This window comes from Sphaeramia orbicularis, unplaced genomic scaffold, assembly GCF_902148855.1.
Source record: "Sphaeramia orbicularis unplaced genomic scaffold, fSphaOr1.1, whole genome shotgun sequence".
NCBI lineage: Eukaryota > Metazoa > Chordata > Actinopteri > Kurtiformes > Apogonidae > Sphaeramia > Sphaeramia orbicularis.
Window position 1 is genome coordinate 54,242 of NW_021941672.1, and position 18,452 is coordinate 72,693.

The 18,452-nt window shown below is 37.6% G+C and overlaps 1 protein-coding gene across 4 annotated transcripts; it reads right to left on the minus strand.

The window, feature by feature from the left end:
* Positions 1 to 14,227: 14,227 nt before the first annotated feature.
* Positions 14,228 to 16,471, minus strand: LOC115416773 (Golgi-associated plant pathogenesis-related protein 1-like). 4 transcript variants are annotated; one of them, XM_030130633.1, is made up of 7 exons: positions 16,357 to 16,469; positions 16,163 to 16,186; positions 15,793 to 16,002; positions 15,509 to 15,586; positions 15,069 to 15,218; positions 14,951 to 14,978; positions 14,228 to 14,549 (listed from the first exon to the last, which is right to left on the minus strand). In XM_030130633.1, exons 2-6 carry the CDS (start codon positions 16,167 to 16,169, stop codon positions 14,974 to 14,976), a joined length of 450 nt encoding a protein of 149 aa, XP_029986493.1. In that variant the 5' UTR covers positions 16,170 to 16,186; positions 16,357 to 16,469; the 3' UTR covers positions 14,228 to 14,549; positions 14,951 to 14,973. The 4 variants fall into 4 exon arrangements, with proteins under 4 accessions (XP_029986493.1, XP_029986492.1, XP_029986491.1 ...); XM_030130634.1 differs by having other exon boundaries at positions 14,508 to 14,526; positions 16,357 to 16,470; XM_030130632.1 differs by lacking the exon at positions 14,951 to 14,978 and having other exon boundaries at positions 16,357 to 16,467.
* Positions 16,472 to 18,452: the final 1,981 nt, after the last annotated feature.

The window sequence follows — 18,452 nt, forward strand, 5'->3', positions numbered from 1 at the left end:
AAGTTTCAGAACATCTCTGTAGCGATCTGTCTTCCTTTTTTCACCATTTGGATTGTAAAAAATAATACTTTCTGCTATGCAGTATTGTCTAAATAATGCATCAGAGGATTTCGTAACACAGTCTGGTATAATACTGCTTTTATACAAACAGCACATTAGAAGTGACCAGTAAAAGGGCACCAGGAATTGTCTAAGCATTTTCCCTCAAAAATTCTGTATTTTGTGGTTCTAAAATGTACATTATTTTTCAATTCTAGTCACAAAAGTTTCATTTTTTTTTTTTTTAACTGCTGGTAGTTTTACCCAGTTCTATTTCACTTCATCCATTTGACTTGAACTGCTTAAATTTGGATAGAGTTAGAAAAATATTGGATGATTGACCAGTAGTAGTTACATTTTTAGTGCCATCTTTGCAGGAAAACTGGACTCCTAAATCAAAGACGGATCATAAATGTACAACTTTGAAGGTCTAGTGTGTAAGTTTTACAGCAATGTAGAGCGTCTAGTCACAGATATAGAATATAATCAGTATATAATCATCTGAATGAGGAGTTTATATCAAAGACTGCCCTACTCCACCACCATATTTCTACTGAAGTTCAGAACACATTTTATTGTTCAATAGCAGCATTGGGCATCTAATGGTGAAGGGGTTCTCTGTAGTAACTCTCAACAGTGAGGGGATGTCACATGCCAGAACACACTTTGAACCAAAACCACCAAGAAATCAACTTTAAATATCCACAGACTGTATCAGTCACTGAATAAAGTGAGTTTACACACATCTGTATTATTAATCAAGTTTTATTCTTCAAAATAAAACTCCAAGCTGCTTATTGTAACAGTCAATCAAAGTAATGTTGTGTCTCATAATACTCACGTGCTGCATCAGCTGATAGTTTACATTATAGCTCTGTTAGCTTTGCTCTGTTTTAGACGGAAAACAGCCACAGTAAATTCACTAGTCACCCACATTTTCTGTACAGTTTGTGTCGTCTGTAGCTGCTCTACAGATTTGTTTACAATCATCCAAACAAGGTCAGAACTGTCACAGTTCTGTCTGTGTCAAACTTAGCAAAGATAATAACATCACATAATAAATTTATACTCTCATAAGCCTCAGAATCAAACTCACCTGTGCAGAAGACATGCTGCCATTTTAGCATCAAACTCCAATCTTTTCCTTTAGAGCTGTGTCCAGTGGAGAAACCAAGTGTCTAGATTTTATCACTGAATAACTTTCTTTGACTCTAAAAGTTGTTTCTTAGGCTTTGTTCAGACTATAGTCAAATGTGTCCCAAATCCAATGTTTTGCCCAAATGTGACCTGTATTCGATCTGTTAAAGACAGTTTGAATAGCACAAATCCGATTTTTTCAAATCTTGATTTATACAGCTCTTTCCTGCATGTCAGTACTATGCTGTTGCCCATAGCAAGCGATAGCTTGTAAGTTCAAAATGGAGATGCCTTCCAGATATGTCACGTGACATATGTCCTCATTCCTAATTACATCAGAGCCTCTTTTGCACATGGAGGTCACTTCAGGGTTGCATTCAGTTCATACTCAAGACTGATAGAAGTTGCATCTAATGTGTAATATGAATGAGCACACAAAAAAATCAGATTTCACCAAAAAAATCCAAATTGTGCATTAAGACCTCCTGTTTGAACGTAGCCTTAGTGGTTCTAATCCCGTCTGGTCACTTTCTGATTCTTTTCCTCACCATGGGAGACAGGCAGAGTGACTCACTACTCCCTCTAGTGGACACAAAAATCCCCCAGCCCCCTGCTGTAAATAAATTCACTTCTTATCTCTACAATTCAATACATTGACATCTTTGGCAGAACTTTAGGGCACCAGTGATAATTTCAGGTCATTTTTAATATATTAAAGTAGCAGTACTACAAAAAGCTCCTTCAAGGTGCATTATCCTGTCTCCTAGAGAAGTGGTAAAATGATAGCAATTTATTGATTTCCAGTGTTATAGCTTTGAACTTTTTCTATCAATATTTTGAACTTCCTGTGAGGTGAATGGTCACCATATGAGTATGGTTTATCAAAATGCGTATTCATTTTTGTTAAATATTGAACAAACGTATAATAGTATAAATAAACTGACATGAATTTAAGTAATGTCAAAGATCCAGATTAAAACCCATTTAAATGAATAAAGCCACATTATATACATATTGGTATAATAAGATTATATGGTGTCTTCAACATAAACTGAAAGTATGTTAAATATATGCTAATACTAAGGAGCTCTTGTCTTTTAGTCACTGTTGGAGTAAAACAGTTCGATGCTGCATGAATGATTAAGTTTCACTGCCTCTGTTTTTTTTTTCTGTTCCCTTTCCTGTATCTTAGAACAGAATTTAAGACATTGGAGATATAGGATGACAGTCCAATAGCAACCTTTATAATGTTGATGTGTAGAGGCACAAATAACACCACATTTGTATAAACTCAGTGGAGCCAGAAAAATACACATGGTTTTCATAGAGGGTGTAGCTAAATGCCGATACAACCAGCTTTAAATTATTAAAGAAGTAAAAATGCTTCCCTCCATTGATTTTTTTCCCCTGCTGCTCTATGTGCAATGTGGCTTTAAGAGCTGTGTCTACATGCTCTCCAGAGATTTGACTCAGGAAGCTGATTTGATGGAACATGGCCAGACAGTCACCAGCAGACTATGCACAGCCAAAGACCGTCTGGTCCAGGGGAAGTCCATGATGCATCTGCCCACCCCGCTGACCCAGGATATCACATTACAAAAATACAGCAGTGTCACGATGCTGGGGCGTAGCTTGGAAAGGGGTGTGGGTGGAGTTCCACTCTTCACCATATACATGTCTGAGATTTGATCATATGTGATTTCAGATTTAACTTTATATACTTACAATATGTTAGCATCAGTTTATCATTAACAAAGACAGATAATCTCTCAGCGGAACAGGAAAAACATGATAAAAACACACAAGAGGAGGAGACAGGAAGCAACAAAGTTTATGGGAAGTGTGGCCTTAATCAGAGACAGAAAAAAATCTGAGACAGGAAATACATTCAGGCTTTGAGCAGCTGCCTCTGAAATACAGTGAATAAGTCAGAGGGAAAATAAAGTGGACTCGGGTGATTTTTCCAAAGTGCGTGAGCCTTCGCTTCCTAAGCTATGACAGGGTTTTACAGATCTGATGAAAAATTGGTGACAAAAGTCTCCTACACCTTTACATTTTATTTATCTGAAACAGCTGATTTTCCTGTTCCAGAATTTATCATAAAGTGATACATAAATCACCAATATTCTTTGCTTATACACCTTGTGTGAATAGCTTAATTGTGATTTTTAAAAAGTAGGAAACGCTGACCAGGACCATTGTTTACAGATCATAATCATATGTTATCAGTGTGTTGCTCTTATTTACATTTACTTTTGTAGAATTCCTCAGTTTTAATGTCACTGATATTAAATCAACAAATCAAAACTAAAAAGACACTCTATACTTAGAGATTTATGAACTATTGCAAAAAGGAAAATAGGCACTGATACAAAAGGTAAAACATACTCAACCATAATGAGAAATAACCGTGTCCAAATGTGCAACCTGTGCTATTTTAGACAGTAGGCAAATCATGCAGACACAGTGGTATTGTGTGAAACTTCCTCCTCATACACCCCCCTTACTTATTATTAAAAAGCAGAGGTGCTGGAGATGGGTGTGCAGTTACATGCTTTGTAAATTAATAGCACTGTAGCACTGTACAGAAATATAAAGCAAATACAATTCATTACTGTGATAGTAATTTAGCTTACAAATATGCAAATGTGAACTAAATGGGAACAACACTGGTGTCAACTCACAAATCATCACAATTACTTTTATTTCTCAACATCAAAGTTAGCCAACATATTTATGATTAAGATTCAATTTTATTCATGTGCCTTCATTTTATTCGATGTAATATGACCAATATGGTGGACGAACGTTTCGGACACGGACGTTTCGGCCTAGGACGTTTCGGCCTTTCGAGGGTTAGGGTTAGGGACTGCAAAAAGTGCAGTCCGAAACATCCTAGTCCGGAACGTCCTAGGCCGAAACGTCCTAGGCCGAAACGTCCAAGTCTGAAACATCCTACATTCGACCAATATATGTATTAACAGGTGTTATTAAAGTTCACGTATGTGTTAGTGGTGTAAAAAGCTGATACAATGGCTGGATATACAAGCACGACTGAGGCATATTACACAGAACTTCCTTTTTTCATACCCTGCAATCATCGAGTGACTTTAAAATGAACTGTAGGGAATTTACTCTGAATGAAAATGTTTTGTGTTTCATCCAACTCCCTACTTTGTACTTTTGTAGTTAAATAGATTTAGTCCTTTAAAAAACAAGGCTCCAAAAACAGAAGTGTACTGTATGTGTCACGTATTTCCTGATTTTCTCTTCATGATACATTATGGAGAACATCCTGTATTTTTGTCTGTTGTAATGTGCTTCCCTCTTTTGGTAATCTTAATCTCACATTAGTGACATAATGACGTGCAACACAAAGTTCTGTACTTTGGACTTATGAACTGTGTCATTATAAAGTGGAGATAAAAATATTTTAACAACAGGTTGCATTGACAGGAAATCTGATGAAAAACTTTATTATTCAGATATCAATCAATCGAATGTATTTATATAGCACCACATCATAACAAAACTTATCTCGTGACACTTTACGTTTAGAGCAGACTCTTAAGCCAATTTACAGACACCCAACAAAATCCTCCAGGTGCAAACACTTGGTGACAGCAGTGATATAAACAAACTTATTGTTTTATGTCTACCAGCAGAGTTTACCAGGACCATTGTTTACAGATCATAGTCAGGTTGTAAAATACATTTCTATTCACGAACATTAGTACGATTAGTACTCTTGATTCTTTGTGTTCTTGTTACAGATTTGTAATGTCTAGTCCTAAATTAGGAACAATTAAATAATAATGCACATTTGTAGTCAGATGTTCTGCTTGTTTGCTGTGACAGTGGAATAATTATATTTATCACTAATACAGGCCTGGGTTCCACTTATTAGTGTCTCTGTGCTCAGATGTTGTTGTTTCTGTGAGGGTTCTGACATACATGAAATGCTTGGACTTCATTGACAGCTTCAAATTTTGTGCCTATATTTAATGAAAAACCAACCAGAGCTCCAAAAAAGTTAGTCAAACTTACAGTTTAATAAATCACTGTTTGGCTTTTTACCACCTCTTCCGTTTCCATCTTTGTCACAGCCTAAGAGCAGGGTTGTGGCACATCCATGCAACTACGCTGGTGTTTATTGCTTATTGACTCAAGACATGGTTTTGTTTTTATTCCATACGTACAACTCTGTTTACTTTTTGACTGAAATTGTTCATCCTTTTCCAATGTGACTACCAGGGTCCACAAAAGTGATGCTACTTAACCCTCCTTCATTTGTGAATTTTTTGTCATTGAGCAAATTCCTGAAGCATGTAATGTGTGCTGCACTTTAACTTTTTGAATGTTCATGTTCTTTTCTTTTGTGATATTTGAATGTTGAATTGTTGAAATGTTTGAATAAAAATTTTGTTCAGTTTTCTTTCGTCTCAACTTTATTGTGTACATTTTAATTAGACTATGAACTGCCTGAGGTTTTCTCATCATTTGGGGCGACCGTCTGTCATGTTGGGTAACCAACGACTGGCAATAACTGTACTTAATTCAAAACAGAATATTCATCAGTTTTGGCTCAAATATTAATAGTATTAATAGTATACAATGGTCAAGTGGATACTATCTGTACATATTCATTTTAAATCAGTTTTATGGATTTTAGAGCAAAAATGGGTATTGTGACTGCATTACAAGGAAGACACTGTCGTTATAGAATAAACTTATGAAACCATGGTTTATAAAAAATGAAAGGGCACACAAACCTGTCCTTCTTAAACTGTTTATTTAGTTACTGATACTTGTTAAACTATTAGTAATGTTAAAGAAATATATACATTTTGAGATAAATAATGGTCACCCCAAATGACTTTTTTTTTTAAGGCTGTGTCCAATTAATTCAACTTTAAAAACACTAAAATCTATTTATTCGATTTTTTTTTTTTTTTTTTTTTTTTTTGCTTAAAGGTGGGGGAGGAGATGTTTTCCTGGAGCATTTTTTTTTTTTTTTACTACATTGCTTAAAATCCCCTTCACACCCCGAGTGCAACCAATTAATTGCTCTAACACAAAAATTAAAAAAAAATTGTCACCTGTGGAATGGACAGGACTGAAAAAACACCATCCAGTGTTTTTAACTGGTCCGTTGAAATGATTGATTGATGATATGTCTATCAAACTCAACTGCCATTTGGCGCACCCCTCTCTGTGCGTACCCCTCTTCGTGCATGAATTGTGCATTCTCAGAGGCTTGGAGCACTTGTACAGGAAACAAAGCCAGAGCCAGAGCTTGGCTAGCTATATTAGGATGTAAAGTTGATCGGCAAACTGTTTTGTAACTAACCTAAATCACTAGGGAATGTATTGTTAGCCGGTGAGGTATGAATTGGGGCTGTTTTGCAAGAGTGGGGGTGTTGGAGGAGACTGAAAGAGGTACACATGGATCCACAATGCTGTGCCAGTACTCTGGAGGCGTAGCTTCAGGGAGATGTCTGAAGTAAAGGGTTTGGACCTCTGAATTCTGTATTTTCAAAATGTAGCTCGCTCTAACTGTTTTTCCAAGATCTCCTACCCCACCTTTAAATGCATGTGTACACTGCATTCCAAATGTTTCAACAATGGCCAAAAATATCCCTATTTTTAGCATTTTAAAATTGGCCTGTTCAAAAGTCTTATCCATCAATGACCCAGATCTAGTCTTGAGCGCTGAATGTCCAAGTGCAGTTCCCTCTTATGGCCATAAGGTGCCATCTATAATGCACATTTGTATGTTTGATGTTTACATGTTGCTATTTTAATGTTTCTACCAACAGAGAGTAAATTTTGCGTGTTATTTTAATTGATTTATTTATTTATTTTTTCAAAATAAAACTTGGTAAAATTATTTCAAAGTGTGTGTAAGTACTTTTTGAACATTTGAGCAAATTTCAACAAAACTGCAATAATAATGATAACAGAGATAATTTTGGTCATCATACCTGTGATATGAAATTATCATATCATTGCATCTCTACGTGCTACTGAGTAAAGAAAATGGGCACACACAAAAATTTACTATAGCTTTTCCTGTTAACTGAGCACTTCCACACTATTTTCTTCCACACAATTAATTCATTGGAAAATAAACTTACCTTCCTGCGATGAAAAACTCAAGGCCTTCAATCCATGATGATGACAATCCCAGCAATAACCGTTAGCCACTTAGCGCTTACTTCTCCTCTGTTTTGATTGGTTGCTTGATTGGACCAATCACAACAGTTTCTGTCCTGAGAAATGCTGTGTCACTTCCATTGCTAGGATGTTCCCTTTCGGTTCCCTGCCTTTTGTTAATTTGTTTAGGGATTTGTATTTGTGTTTTGCCACTTGTAGAACTGTCTGGGCACTAGTACAAGTGTTTAATATTTTGTAAATTTGTTCCCTAAAATGTAAATTTGTTTTCAAAATGTAAAAGGGTTTTCTAAATGCATTTTTTTTTTCAAATTTGTTAATGTGCTTTTTGTAATGTGAAAGTGTTTCGCACTTCTCAGCCACCACAGAAAACACTGAAAAATAGGTGCATTCAAGGCAGTGGGAAGTAGGGGTGTGCAAGGTGCTGCAGCACCCCCTTCTGGATCACAGGACAAAACATTCCAAATGTATAAATTAAATAATAAGTCATTGATTAATCAATCAAGACCTATGATCTCATTATTGTTTGTTGGTTAGAATTCAAATGTCAATTTAATTTAGGCCAAGGTTTTTCATTGTAGATTTAAGATTCCCAAGTTTACGTGTGCATGACTTACATCCCTTAAAACCTGCTTGAGGAACAGCATGACCCAGAAGAGGCTGACGCACCTCACACTAATGCATGTAGAACAGCTAGACATACAGGAGATGGTGAAAGCTTTCATCAGTGTTACCTCGGATCGCAAAAACACATTTGGAGTATTAGCATAAGGTACGTGCACCTGCTACATTAGTAAACCCGGCATTGGGCGGGACCTCGCACTGGGTGATCCACCTCCCGTGCGTTCCGCCTCCCGTGCATTCTGCCTCCCGCACGTCCTGCCTCCCATGCGTTCCGCCTCCCATGCGCTCCTCCTCCTGTGCATTCCTCCTCCCATGTATTCCTCCTTCCGTGTGTTCCGGTAGGAGGAATATGTATGTATATATATATATATATATATATATATATATATATATATATATATATATATATAAAACGGAGGGTTTTACTTTGAAAGGCAATTTTCCGACTTCCTCTTGGAGAGAGCTCATAGCGTCCGCTTATATTTTTTGTACTGCTCAATATAACGAACATTTTGGCATTGGTTTCATGTCTCTAGGACATTCCTGCTGGCCGCTATGGTGGTTTCCGTGTTTTTTGACATAGGTGGCACTAGAGAGTGCATTTTTGCACCTACGGGGTTAAATTTTGCATTTTATCAAATTTTTCGCGAGACCTGACATACGTGCCAAATTTGGTGAGTTTTCGAGCATGTTTAGGGGGTCAAAATCCAGTTCAAAGTGGCACGGAATACTAATAATAAAAAACGAACGAAAAACAATAGGGGCCTTGCCTTCTGGCTAAAACTTTATTGTATTTTTGTGTGTGTGTGTGGGTGTGTCTGTGTGTGGGTGTGTCTGTTTGTGTGTGTGTGTGTGTGTGTGTGTGTGTGTATGTGTGTGTGCGTGCGTGTGTGTGTGTACCATTCACATTTTTATCATGTCTTCATTTTTATTCAACTTTTATTCATATATAATTTTTGACATACATACATATATTTCTTACGTAATTTTCATATTTTTTCTGTATTGTTCAAATGTTCTTGTGTGCAGAGTTTGACAGTTGTCATGTTGTCCCACTTGTCATGTTTTTAAGTCAAACTAGGAATCTGACTGTCTGTTCATGGTCTTAGAGCACCACCTGGTGGTTTCAATGTATGTATTACACAGGAAAGATTCCGCCAATCAGCTTTCAGGCATCGGAATAAGAAGAATTTGGCAGGTTGTCACCTTGTAAACTCTGAAAGAGGCAGACAGCTATTCTTTGAAACAAACAGTGTTTAATTTATAACAGTACATCATATCTCAAAAATTCTTGGACTAGAGGCAAGGAGTGAGTGTCTTGAGCAGATTAATATATCATATTTGTGTTAAAAGATTGAACTGAATCAGCAGTGACCGTGGAAATGCGTGTTCTTCTGTTATTTATTGGGTGTGAGAATACAGTCAGAGGCAGATTGCCAACTTCCTGTTGGATTTAGCTCATGAGTGTGAGTGTATGATTTGTTGGGCTCGATGAGACCAACATTTTGGCATTGGTTTCATGCCTGTACGACATTCCTACTGGCCACTAGGGTTAATTTTGATATTGTATGAAAGTATTCACCAGACATGACATATGAGCCAAGTTTGGTGAGTTTCTGAGCATGCTGAGGGGGTCAAATGGCAGTTTAAAACAAAAAAAGTATAAAAACGAACAATTTCTTATAAATCCAACTGTACATCCTATCTCAAAATTTTTGCATAGGAGAGTTGGGGTGAATTTTCTGAATGTATGGATATATAACATGTGGGGAAAAGTCGAAATTGAAAAATTAGTCCCAGACATCGCATTTTTCCGAGCTTATAAAAAATAACTAAGACATTAATTAGAAATTTGTGGGGACAGTTTTTTGAGAGGGGTTTACTCTATCTTTTGATGCTATTTAGAAGCCAATATGACAAACTGGCTCAGACTAGTTTTAAGTTGAGGGTTTCACTTTGAAAGGCAATTTGATGACTTCCTGTTGGAGTTAGCTCTCGACGCCCACTGGAACATTTGTAGTGCTCGATGTAACAAACATTTTGGCATTGGTTTCATGTCTCTTGGACATTCCTTCTGGCTGCTATGGCGGTTTCCAGGTTTTTTGACATAGGTGGTGCTAGAGAGTGCATTTTGGCACCTACGGGGTTATATTTTGCATTTTATCAAATTTTTCGCCAGACCTGACATACGTGCCAAATTTGGTGAGTTTTTGAGCATGTTTAGGGGTCAAAATCCAGTTCAAAGTGGCACGGAATAATAATAAAAAATTAAAGCTGCAAGCAGCATTGGGCGGGACCTCGCACTGGGCGTTCCGCCTCCCGTGCGTTCCACCTCCCATGCCTTCCGAACGAAAAACAATAGGGGCCTTGACTTCTGGCAAGTCCACTCACTGTGTGAGTGGACCTGCCCTCTCGGCTCGGTCCCTAATAAAATAAAATAAAATAAAATAAAATCAAATTAAATTAAATTAAATTAAATTAAATTAAATTAAATTAAAAAATAAGTAAACATTAGGTGGCAAAAAAAGGAAGATGGCAGATCATGAGGAGCATCATGAGGAGAATGCAAATTATGAAGAGCAGCTAACTGCTGAAGGAAGGAACCCAGAGCTCAGCAAACAAACAAAAATCATTACTCACCTCAGGGAGGACATCCACAGACTTACCGAGGAACTGAGGTCAAAATCAGAGTTGCTGTCCTCCTGCATGGATGTTGCCCATGAACAATCTCTGTATATTGCTTCATTCAAGGCAGCTCTCCAAGACACGGTTGTCTGGGACCACGCCAGCCCTCGGCCCATCTCCAGTTCTACACCGAACAGACAGCCGCTTTGGTCCGAAGTCGTGGACCAAAGCTTTGAGGCCCTGTCACATCTGGGCCAACTCCCAACCACCATTCCAGACCAGACCATGATTGCTGGTGATGCTGTAGCCTCCTGCTCAACCCCAGCTGCCGACTCCCAAGGCTCCTACACTGCTACCCGGCGGACTACATTCCCCCCTGGCCACCCAAATGGAAAGGACACAATGACACACTGGTTGTGTGTGCAGAGACTGGCAATCTAATGCTTCGTCTGCAGCCGCTGGCACCGAGCTGCTAATGTTAGCCACAGAGCTAAAGAGCAGTGTGAAGTGAAAACAAATGTTCTAAACTTCAATGTCCGGCTAAAGTTTCCCATTCCTCTCCGCTCCAGTACTGTATTTGATCACTATTCTTGCCTTCTCGTCCCCGGCTTCATTGAAAACAAATGTACATGGTCTGAGGGGGAGAGTTAACGGTGGGTTTTACGACAGTGATAGTGTTTATTATATAGTTCCATAGATGTTCTAGTTCAGTTATCTTGCATCAACTGCATCCATGTGTCTCCCCCTACTTCTCCTTTCTCCCCCTCTCCCCCAGTCTCTCTCTGTCTCTATCGCTCTCTCTTTTTCTCTTCCTTTACCCTCTCTCTTTAACCCCAACTGGTCAAGGCAGACGGCCATCCTCCAGGAGTCTGGGTCTGCTCGGGGTTTCTGCTGTTAAAGGGAAGTTTTTCCTCGCCACTGTCACCAGTCACAAGTGTTTACTCCTGGAGGATTCTGTTGGGTTTCTGTAAATTGGCTTAGAGTCTGGTTTTGACCTGGTTTTGGTCTGGTTTATATGTAAAGTGTCATGAGATAACTTTTGTTATGATTTGGCACTATATAAATAAAATTTGATTTGACAGTGAATATGTACTGTGAAACTGTAGGGGGTGCTGGGAAAAATGCTACAAAACCAGCGAAAAAGAACCAAAACCAGCGAAGAAGAACCAAAACAGTAAAATGTTGCCTTGTTCCCCTTTAACCCTATAATGCTGAATGTGTCATATTTGATACACGTTTTGAAGTCCTCTACATGATCAGTATGATATATTTTTTTCATGTAAAACATGATGTATACAATTAGATAAATGCAATAAATGGATAATCCATCAGGGGGGAGGAATTCTTTCACCAGAGGCCTTTCCATTGATACTACAAGATTATCATTAATGAGGAAGGAGGCAGAACTTCGCCAGTTTTGAAAAGGAATTACTAATTTATCAGACAGGTTTGTGTTTTATTATGTTTCTGTTTGTTACAAAATTTATATATTTGTGCATTGAGACCTGATGTATCAAATATGATACAAAATTGAAATGCATAGATGGAAATTTATATTTGAAAAAAACATTTTTGGGGTTGTTCAGAAGGACCAATAAAGGCTCCACTTTCAAATAACTGGAATTTTCTGTCAATGAGGCTTTACAGGGTTAAAAGAGCCAAAACTGGTACCCCAGTCACATTGAAAATACTGTAGAGTGTAGTATCCCCTCTGCCTACCCCCCAGACTAGAAGTTGCCAGATCCAGCATGAGCGTCCACTACAAGGAGCTACCATAGCAAACGACGAGTCCTACACTATGTGTTAATCATCTGTTAATTATGTTCATCACGTTGGGCCCTTGGTACAAGAAAGTCAGTGGTACCAATCTGTCGGAGCTGAGGGGTGTGTGTGTGTGCGTGTGTAACGGTCTGTGATTGTTGCAGCAAGGGGGCTAGTAGTCCATGATTGTCGGAGTGGGGGTAGTAGCAGTCTGTGATTGTCGGGGGGGGGGGGGGGGGGGGGGGGTGTGTTGGCATTGTTCTGTGATTGTCAGAGCGGTTCAAAGTGAAAGTGAAGATACTTTACTTTTCTTCTAACTCTCCAGGCCCACTCCACTGCTGTATGGGCCCCCTCGAAATGCTGGACCCCATGAATTTGTCATGTTTAACCTCCCCCCACAACGGCGCCCCAGTTTGGGAATCTTAACGAGGCCTTTTAGGTTTAGTAATGTGAGACATTTGTGATCAGAAATGTTCCTAGCTGCAATTCAGTGGGAACTGATGCTGAAACGCTACGGACTTTGTGATTGGGAGATAGGTGATGAGTGGAGCATCAGACCAAAACACAAAATGACACATAAACATTACTTATGGCCTGACACTTAGCTTTTCAAATGTGAATATGTTGTCTGGACTACTACTGTCAGTGATGTCAGTATTTGAAATGAACATGATTCCTTAATGTCTGGTGACATTCAGGGCCATTTTATGATTACTGGGAATATAATTCTTCCATACGGCACCTTTAACACTATTAAACTGAGTTGTTCAAGTGATGTCACTCTAAAATCAAGGAAAATAATGGCGGTCCCCAAAAACCATTGTTTTATCCTCATCATACAGTTAAATAGCTACATGAAAAACGTGCTTAATGACATTGTGGTTTATTTATTTATTTTTTTTCTTTTTTGACACACAAACAAAACAGATTTGGTGTCTTAATTAATTTTGCACATTCTAGCGCAGGTAAAAATAGCTTTTTCTCAGTAAAATAAATTATGCTGTGGTGTAGAAAAAAATGTAACAGCATTCAGGTTATGACTGTGGTATTTCACGCATAGATTCTACTTTTGATAATCAAACATCAGCTTTTAGATGATTATCTCATTTTAATTCCTGAATGTCAGTAACAGTTCTAAGATCCTAAATGCAATCTTACGTTGAGCTTTCTATTTTTTTTTATCAAACAATTAAAACTTACATAAGGGTTTTTAATAGTCTCGTAAGCTGAGTTCATGCTTTCCTGCTTATGTACAGCTTGCTGCACATATAACCTGTTCTGTTGTGGTCTGCTTCCCTCTAGTGGAGATTTTTAAGAATTGTTTTAGCAGCTGCAGCTGGGGTTTACAAGATTTTAACCCATCCCTGACATGAAGCAGAATAAGGTTCACTGCTTTTTCAATATGAAGTTTATCTTCACTAGATCTCGTTATCTAAATAGAATCAAAGCAAAACACTGAATTACAATAATAAAATTTGGTCTTATACAATCCATCATCTAAGAGTAAAATCCTTAATAGTCAAGAATTTTTTTGGTAACTTTTATGTTATATGAATGAATGAATGAATGAATGAATGAATTAACATATTATTCCAATTAAAACCCAATATTCAAAGATTCCACATTCAATAGAATAAAAATACCACAGCTATGTTTAAAATGTTCACTCTGCACCTTTATGTGTTTTGAAATTTATTAAAATCCCTTTTTGTTCTTGACAGATATATCAGTTTGAGTTGTTATATCCTGGCTAGCATTGTAAATATATAATTTCATACATCATCACCTGTCTACTGACATGGCAAATCCAATGTGCTGATGGATTAATATGTAACTCAGAACAATGATTGGTCATAAAATACAATGGTGTATATTAATAATAAAGACAGGTTTATTTAAAGAAGTCATACACAAACATCAAATAAGTAATGAATCAATGTATTTTAAAAGACAAAGTTTTATTTTATATGACCATTACATAAATCCTGTCAAGTTAATGTTTTTTTTTTTTTTTTTTTTTTACAAATATATGTGGGATATTCAGTAACAGTGTTGTGCTCTTTTAAAGAATTATGCAGGATTTTTTTCTCTCATTTGTTCCTCCTCCCTTGTTTGTTCCACTTTCTTTATCCGAGGTGCTGTTTGCTCCGTCTGCAGATCCTCCAGCTGTAAAATGCACAGCCTTTATGCTGGAAAAGTGACAGTAAATACTAGGTGAGGCTTGCAAATGTTAATACTGATGATGTGTGTAAGCATGAGGAGCATGCTTTTGATTTTGCAGAGGTGACATTAGAAAAAAGGGCTGTTACATCTAATGCTTCACGGCTTTAGTGATGGAAATTTGATTTAAATGTAGCATGTTTTCAGTCCACCTACTCTGCTGTTAATAGACTGATCAGAAATGTACTTGATTTATTGTATTTGTCTTGCTTCATCAAAAGGTGTTAGAAAAAGGCATTTTTCTGCTGTGGCATCAAGTTTTTCTGATGTAATCACTGCACACAAACACAAGATTAATCTGGATGAGGCAAATATTTATGAGTAACTGGAGAAGACAAAACAGGTACCACAAATACAAGTGTATCCTTACCTGACATCACTTCAGAATCGGTACTATGCTAGAAAGTGATCAAAACTAAACATTTCTTATGAAGCTGCAAATGTATAAATAAGCAAATAAAATATGACAAACTGTGGCAGTGTTTTACCAAGGGGGAGGACGTTTTTCTCAAAGTATCCAGGCATGACCATGTTGCCGGCCGGCCGGTACTGCCCCACCACAAACAGCTTATTGCCATCAGTGGCCACGCCCACACCCACCTCAGTGGTTTCCTTCCACACCACCTGAGTGAAATGACCTGAAGGAAGAAAACACAAGGATATTCTCAACATTAACTCACCTATAAATATTTAAATAATAATAATAATAATTAATAATAATAATAATAATAATAATAATAATAATAATAATAATAATAATAATAATAATAATAAATTGCATTTATAAAGCACTTTTCATTTAACACGATCTCGAAGTGCTACGGAGACAAGAAAGTATAAAATAAATTACTACATTAAACTAAAATACTTTGTGTAAAACAAAACATCATGGTGGGCCATAAAAAGCCTGTCTAAACCAGTGTTTTACCAGTGTTTCCACTGAATCCTGGGTTGCTCCAGCTGTAATCTTTGATCTCACCATACCATGAATCAACAGCCTCTTTCCCTAAAATATGACAGAAGAGAAAGCAAAAAATCACAATCTCTTCACATTGTGAACACGGTGTTTGTTTCTTTAAGTTTTATGTCTATAGTCTGGTTGCAAAATTCTTAAGCAACAGTGCAAATTATGACAAATGTAGAACATGGAACCTGATAAACTGGATTAACTGCATAGTGGTTGGCATAAAAAACATTATTACTATTGCTCACCTGTAGGATTCAGAGTTTCTGAGCTCCAGCTGGAAAATACATTCTCTCCATCCTTTGTGTCACTGTGTTGCAGGGTATTGATTTGCAGCATGTGATCAGCCCATTTCTGAGCTGCAGCATTCAGCTCTTCGTTGTATTTTACTGGCGGAGTACTATGCTTCGCCCTGTATGCGTTGTGGGTGTCCAGGAACTCCTTCTTAAAGCTCTCATCTGCAGAGTTAAAAGAGGCATTATTGATTAATAAGCCTTTAGCGCCTGAAGGAAGTGTCTTTCAAAGTAATTGTAGGGAGCTGAGCTTCTGCTCCAGACAAGACAAACCATGACCTGTAGTAAAAATGTTTGTCTTTAGTGGAAGAAAAAATGCACTAACCTGCCATTGTGTTTGTAGTTAATGCTGGAATAGAATTAGAGCAAAAAATGATCAACAAAAATAGACTCTGGGGATTAAAATATTAGGAAAATGTCTAAAAATCCAGAAATACTTGAACAAAAAAGCCAAAAAAAAAAAAAGTAAAGTCAAAAGATAAACTAATCAGGTAATAAGTAATAATATGGAGCTCTTACCTTCAGCTCAGGTCTGTAGGAATGTCCTGTAAAGATACTGTTTGTCTTGTATTTATATGCTTCAGCTCTCATCCCTGTCTGTAGGAGGAGACACTCAGGCCATGCCCCTGACCAGGCTGCACACAACATAATCCAGCATGCAGCAAAAATAAGAAGGCGTTTTTCTGGTTTTTTGGTATTTATTTGTTTGGAACTGATCCCTCCAGTAATTACACCAGGCAGTGCAAAGGCATGTCATTGCGATGTAGTGTCGCGGTAAGCACTTGTTAAGTATTTTCCAGACACAGGACAGGTACCACAAACACACCCTCAGGTGGTTGGTTTACTGATGGAGCAAACAAAGTCCTGATTTAGAACAACTAACACCTGACTTCTCTTCAGTGTCAGAAATCACAACTGAAAGTGAATACTTCTGTTTTCTGAGTAAAGTACTGATTTCTTCCTTCCATCTGACTGGTTTTAGTTAGTTAAAACCCAAATTAAACACAGAGAAACAGAAGACTTCAAAAGCACATGGGTCTCATTAGTTCACCATAAAACACTGCTGCAACAACCCTAAAGCCTACTGTACCACAAATCCAGAAACGTCTGTGATGGATTCTGCTCCCAAAAGTTTTACTGTGCACTCTAAAGAGTCAAAACATCAGTAGTTGTGGTGTAAGTAAAGAAGTAATACTATATTTAGACAGAGATTTACTACAGTGAGGCTTCAACATGCTTTACACTAAAAGAAAATTTTCATTAGAAAGTGCATAAATAACACTAACAAAAAAATCACAATATAAATAATCATAATATACAGTACTGTGCAAAAGTCTTAGGTGGCCTTTAGATTTGCTGTTTTTGCAGCATTGAAATGAACATGCATATTTGTTTCCCAGTCTCTTTTCTTCAGATATTGAAAATTTAGTTTTTACTGCTGTACATACTTTACTGTAATATGTACCACAGTGAAAACAAAAGTTTCAGTGAAAAAAACAACTTCTATAAATGCGAAGACACACCAACCCGATTTTCCACGGTCGGACATTGTCAGGCAGTCTGGCGAGGTCAGTGACATGAGTCTGTTTGGTGAATTCTGTGCAACTGGCCGTTGTTAATGCCGTCGCCAGTTTTTTTGGCCAATCCAACATGTGTAATCGGCCACTACCAGTCGTTCAGTCTGACCAATCTGATTGGTGGAGGGACAGCCCTTGACTAGTGAATCAGTGAAGGAGAAGTTTCCATGTGAATACAGCTATGCCAAGGTACTTCACACTATTATTATTCTGTCCTAGCGATGTGTCCCAACAATGCATAGACAGATAGCGAACGGTTGAATGATTGACAGAGCACAGTTGTTGCAATTAAGATGCTTTACTGATGAACTCTTCCACTCATATCCGTAAAAACTAAAAGAAATACAAGATAAAACATAATCACAAAGGCGTTCCAGGTGTGCACGTTACTGGCACGCTAGCATAACACAACTGGTAGCTGATGTTGATTTCTGACACAACATACAGTACAGCATTCTACTCAAAGTATTCTCTCTTAGTTAACAGTGTCAACAGAATATCAGTCATAACAGTTAGACCGAAAGTACAAATATTCAAACAGAAAATAAAACAACTTACGGGCATATCTACTCCGAGGTTCAGCGCACGCACAGCACAGCATTCAGATGAAATCGAAACTTAACATTCCACTGACTAGGGGCGGTGACGTTGAACTAAACTTACAATGCAACACCTATATAACCACTAGATGGCGCTTATACACCACAAATGAAATTTAAAGCTGGACTAAATAAAGAATTGAAAACACAAAAATTAAATTAGTCATGACACTCCCCGCCTGGTATAATTTCTATTATACCACTATTTGTTTCATTACAGTCGGCAGTAATGCCTATCAGTTATTTTCTTTGGGGAAAAGCACAACAACTTCACTAATGGGCCTAAGATACTCTTTCACAATCCCATGTTTGGAGGTCTTTACCATGACTTTACGAACTCTGTTGTCACTGCTTGGAATGGCCTTTGTAATAAGTCCGACTGGCACTCACTGCGTTTCACCTGACAGTCTTTAAGCAGTACAACATCCCCTTCTTGGAG

Excerpts from the sequence above, each read along its gene's own strand:
- LOC115416773 (XM_030130631.1), bottom strand. Across the intron at positions 15,219-15,508 it reads AGGATTCAGTGGAAACACTG|GTCATTTCACTCAGGTGGTG; the intron begins GTAAAACACTGG and ends TTCTTCCTTCAG. Across the intron at positions 14,527-15,068 it reads GAAAAACGTCCTCCCCCTTG|CTGGAGGATCTGCAGACGGA; the intron begins GTAAAACACTGC and ends TGCATTTTACAG.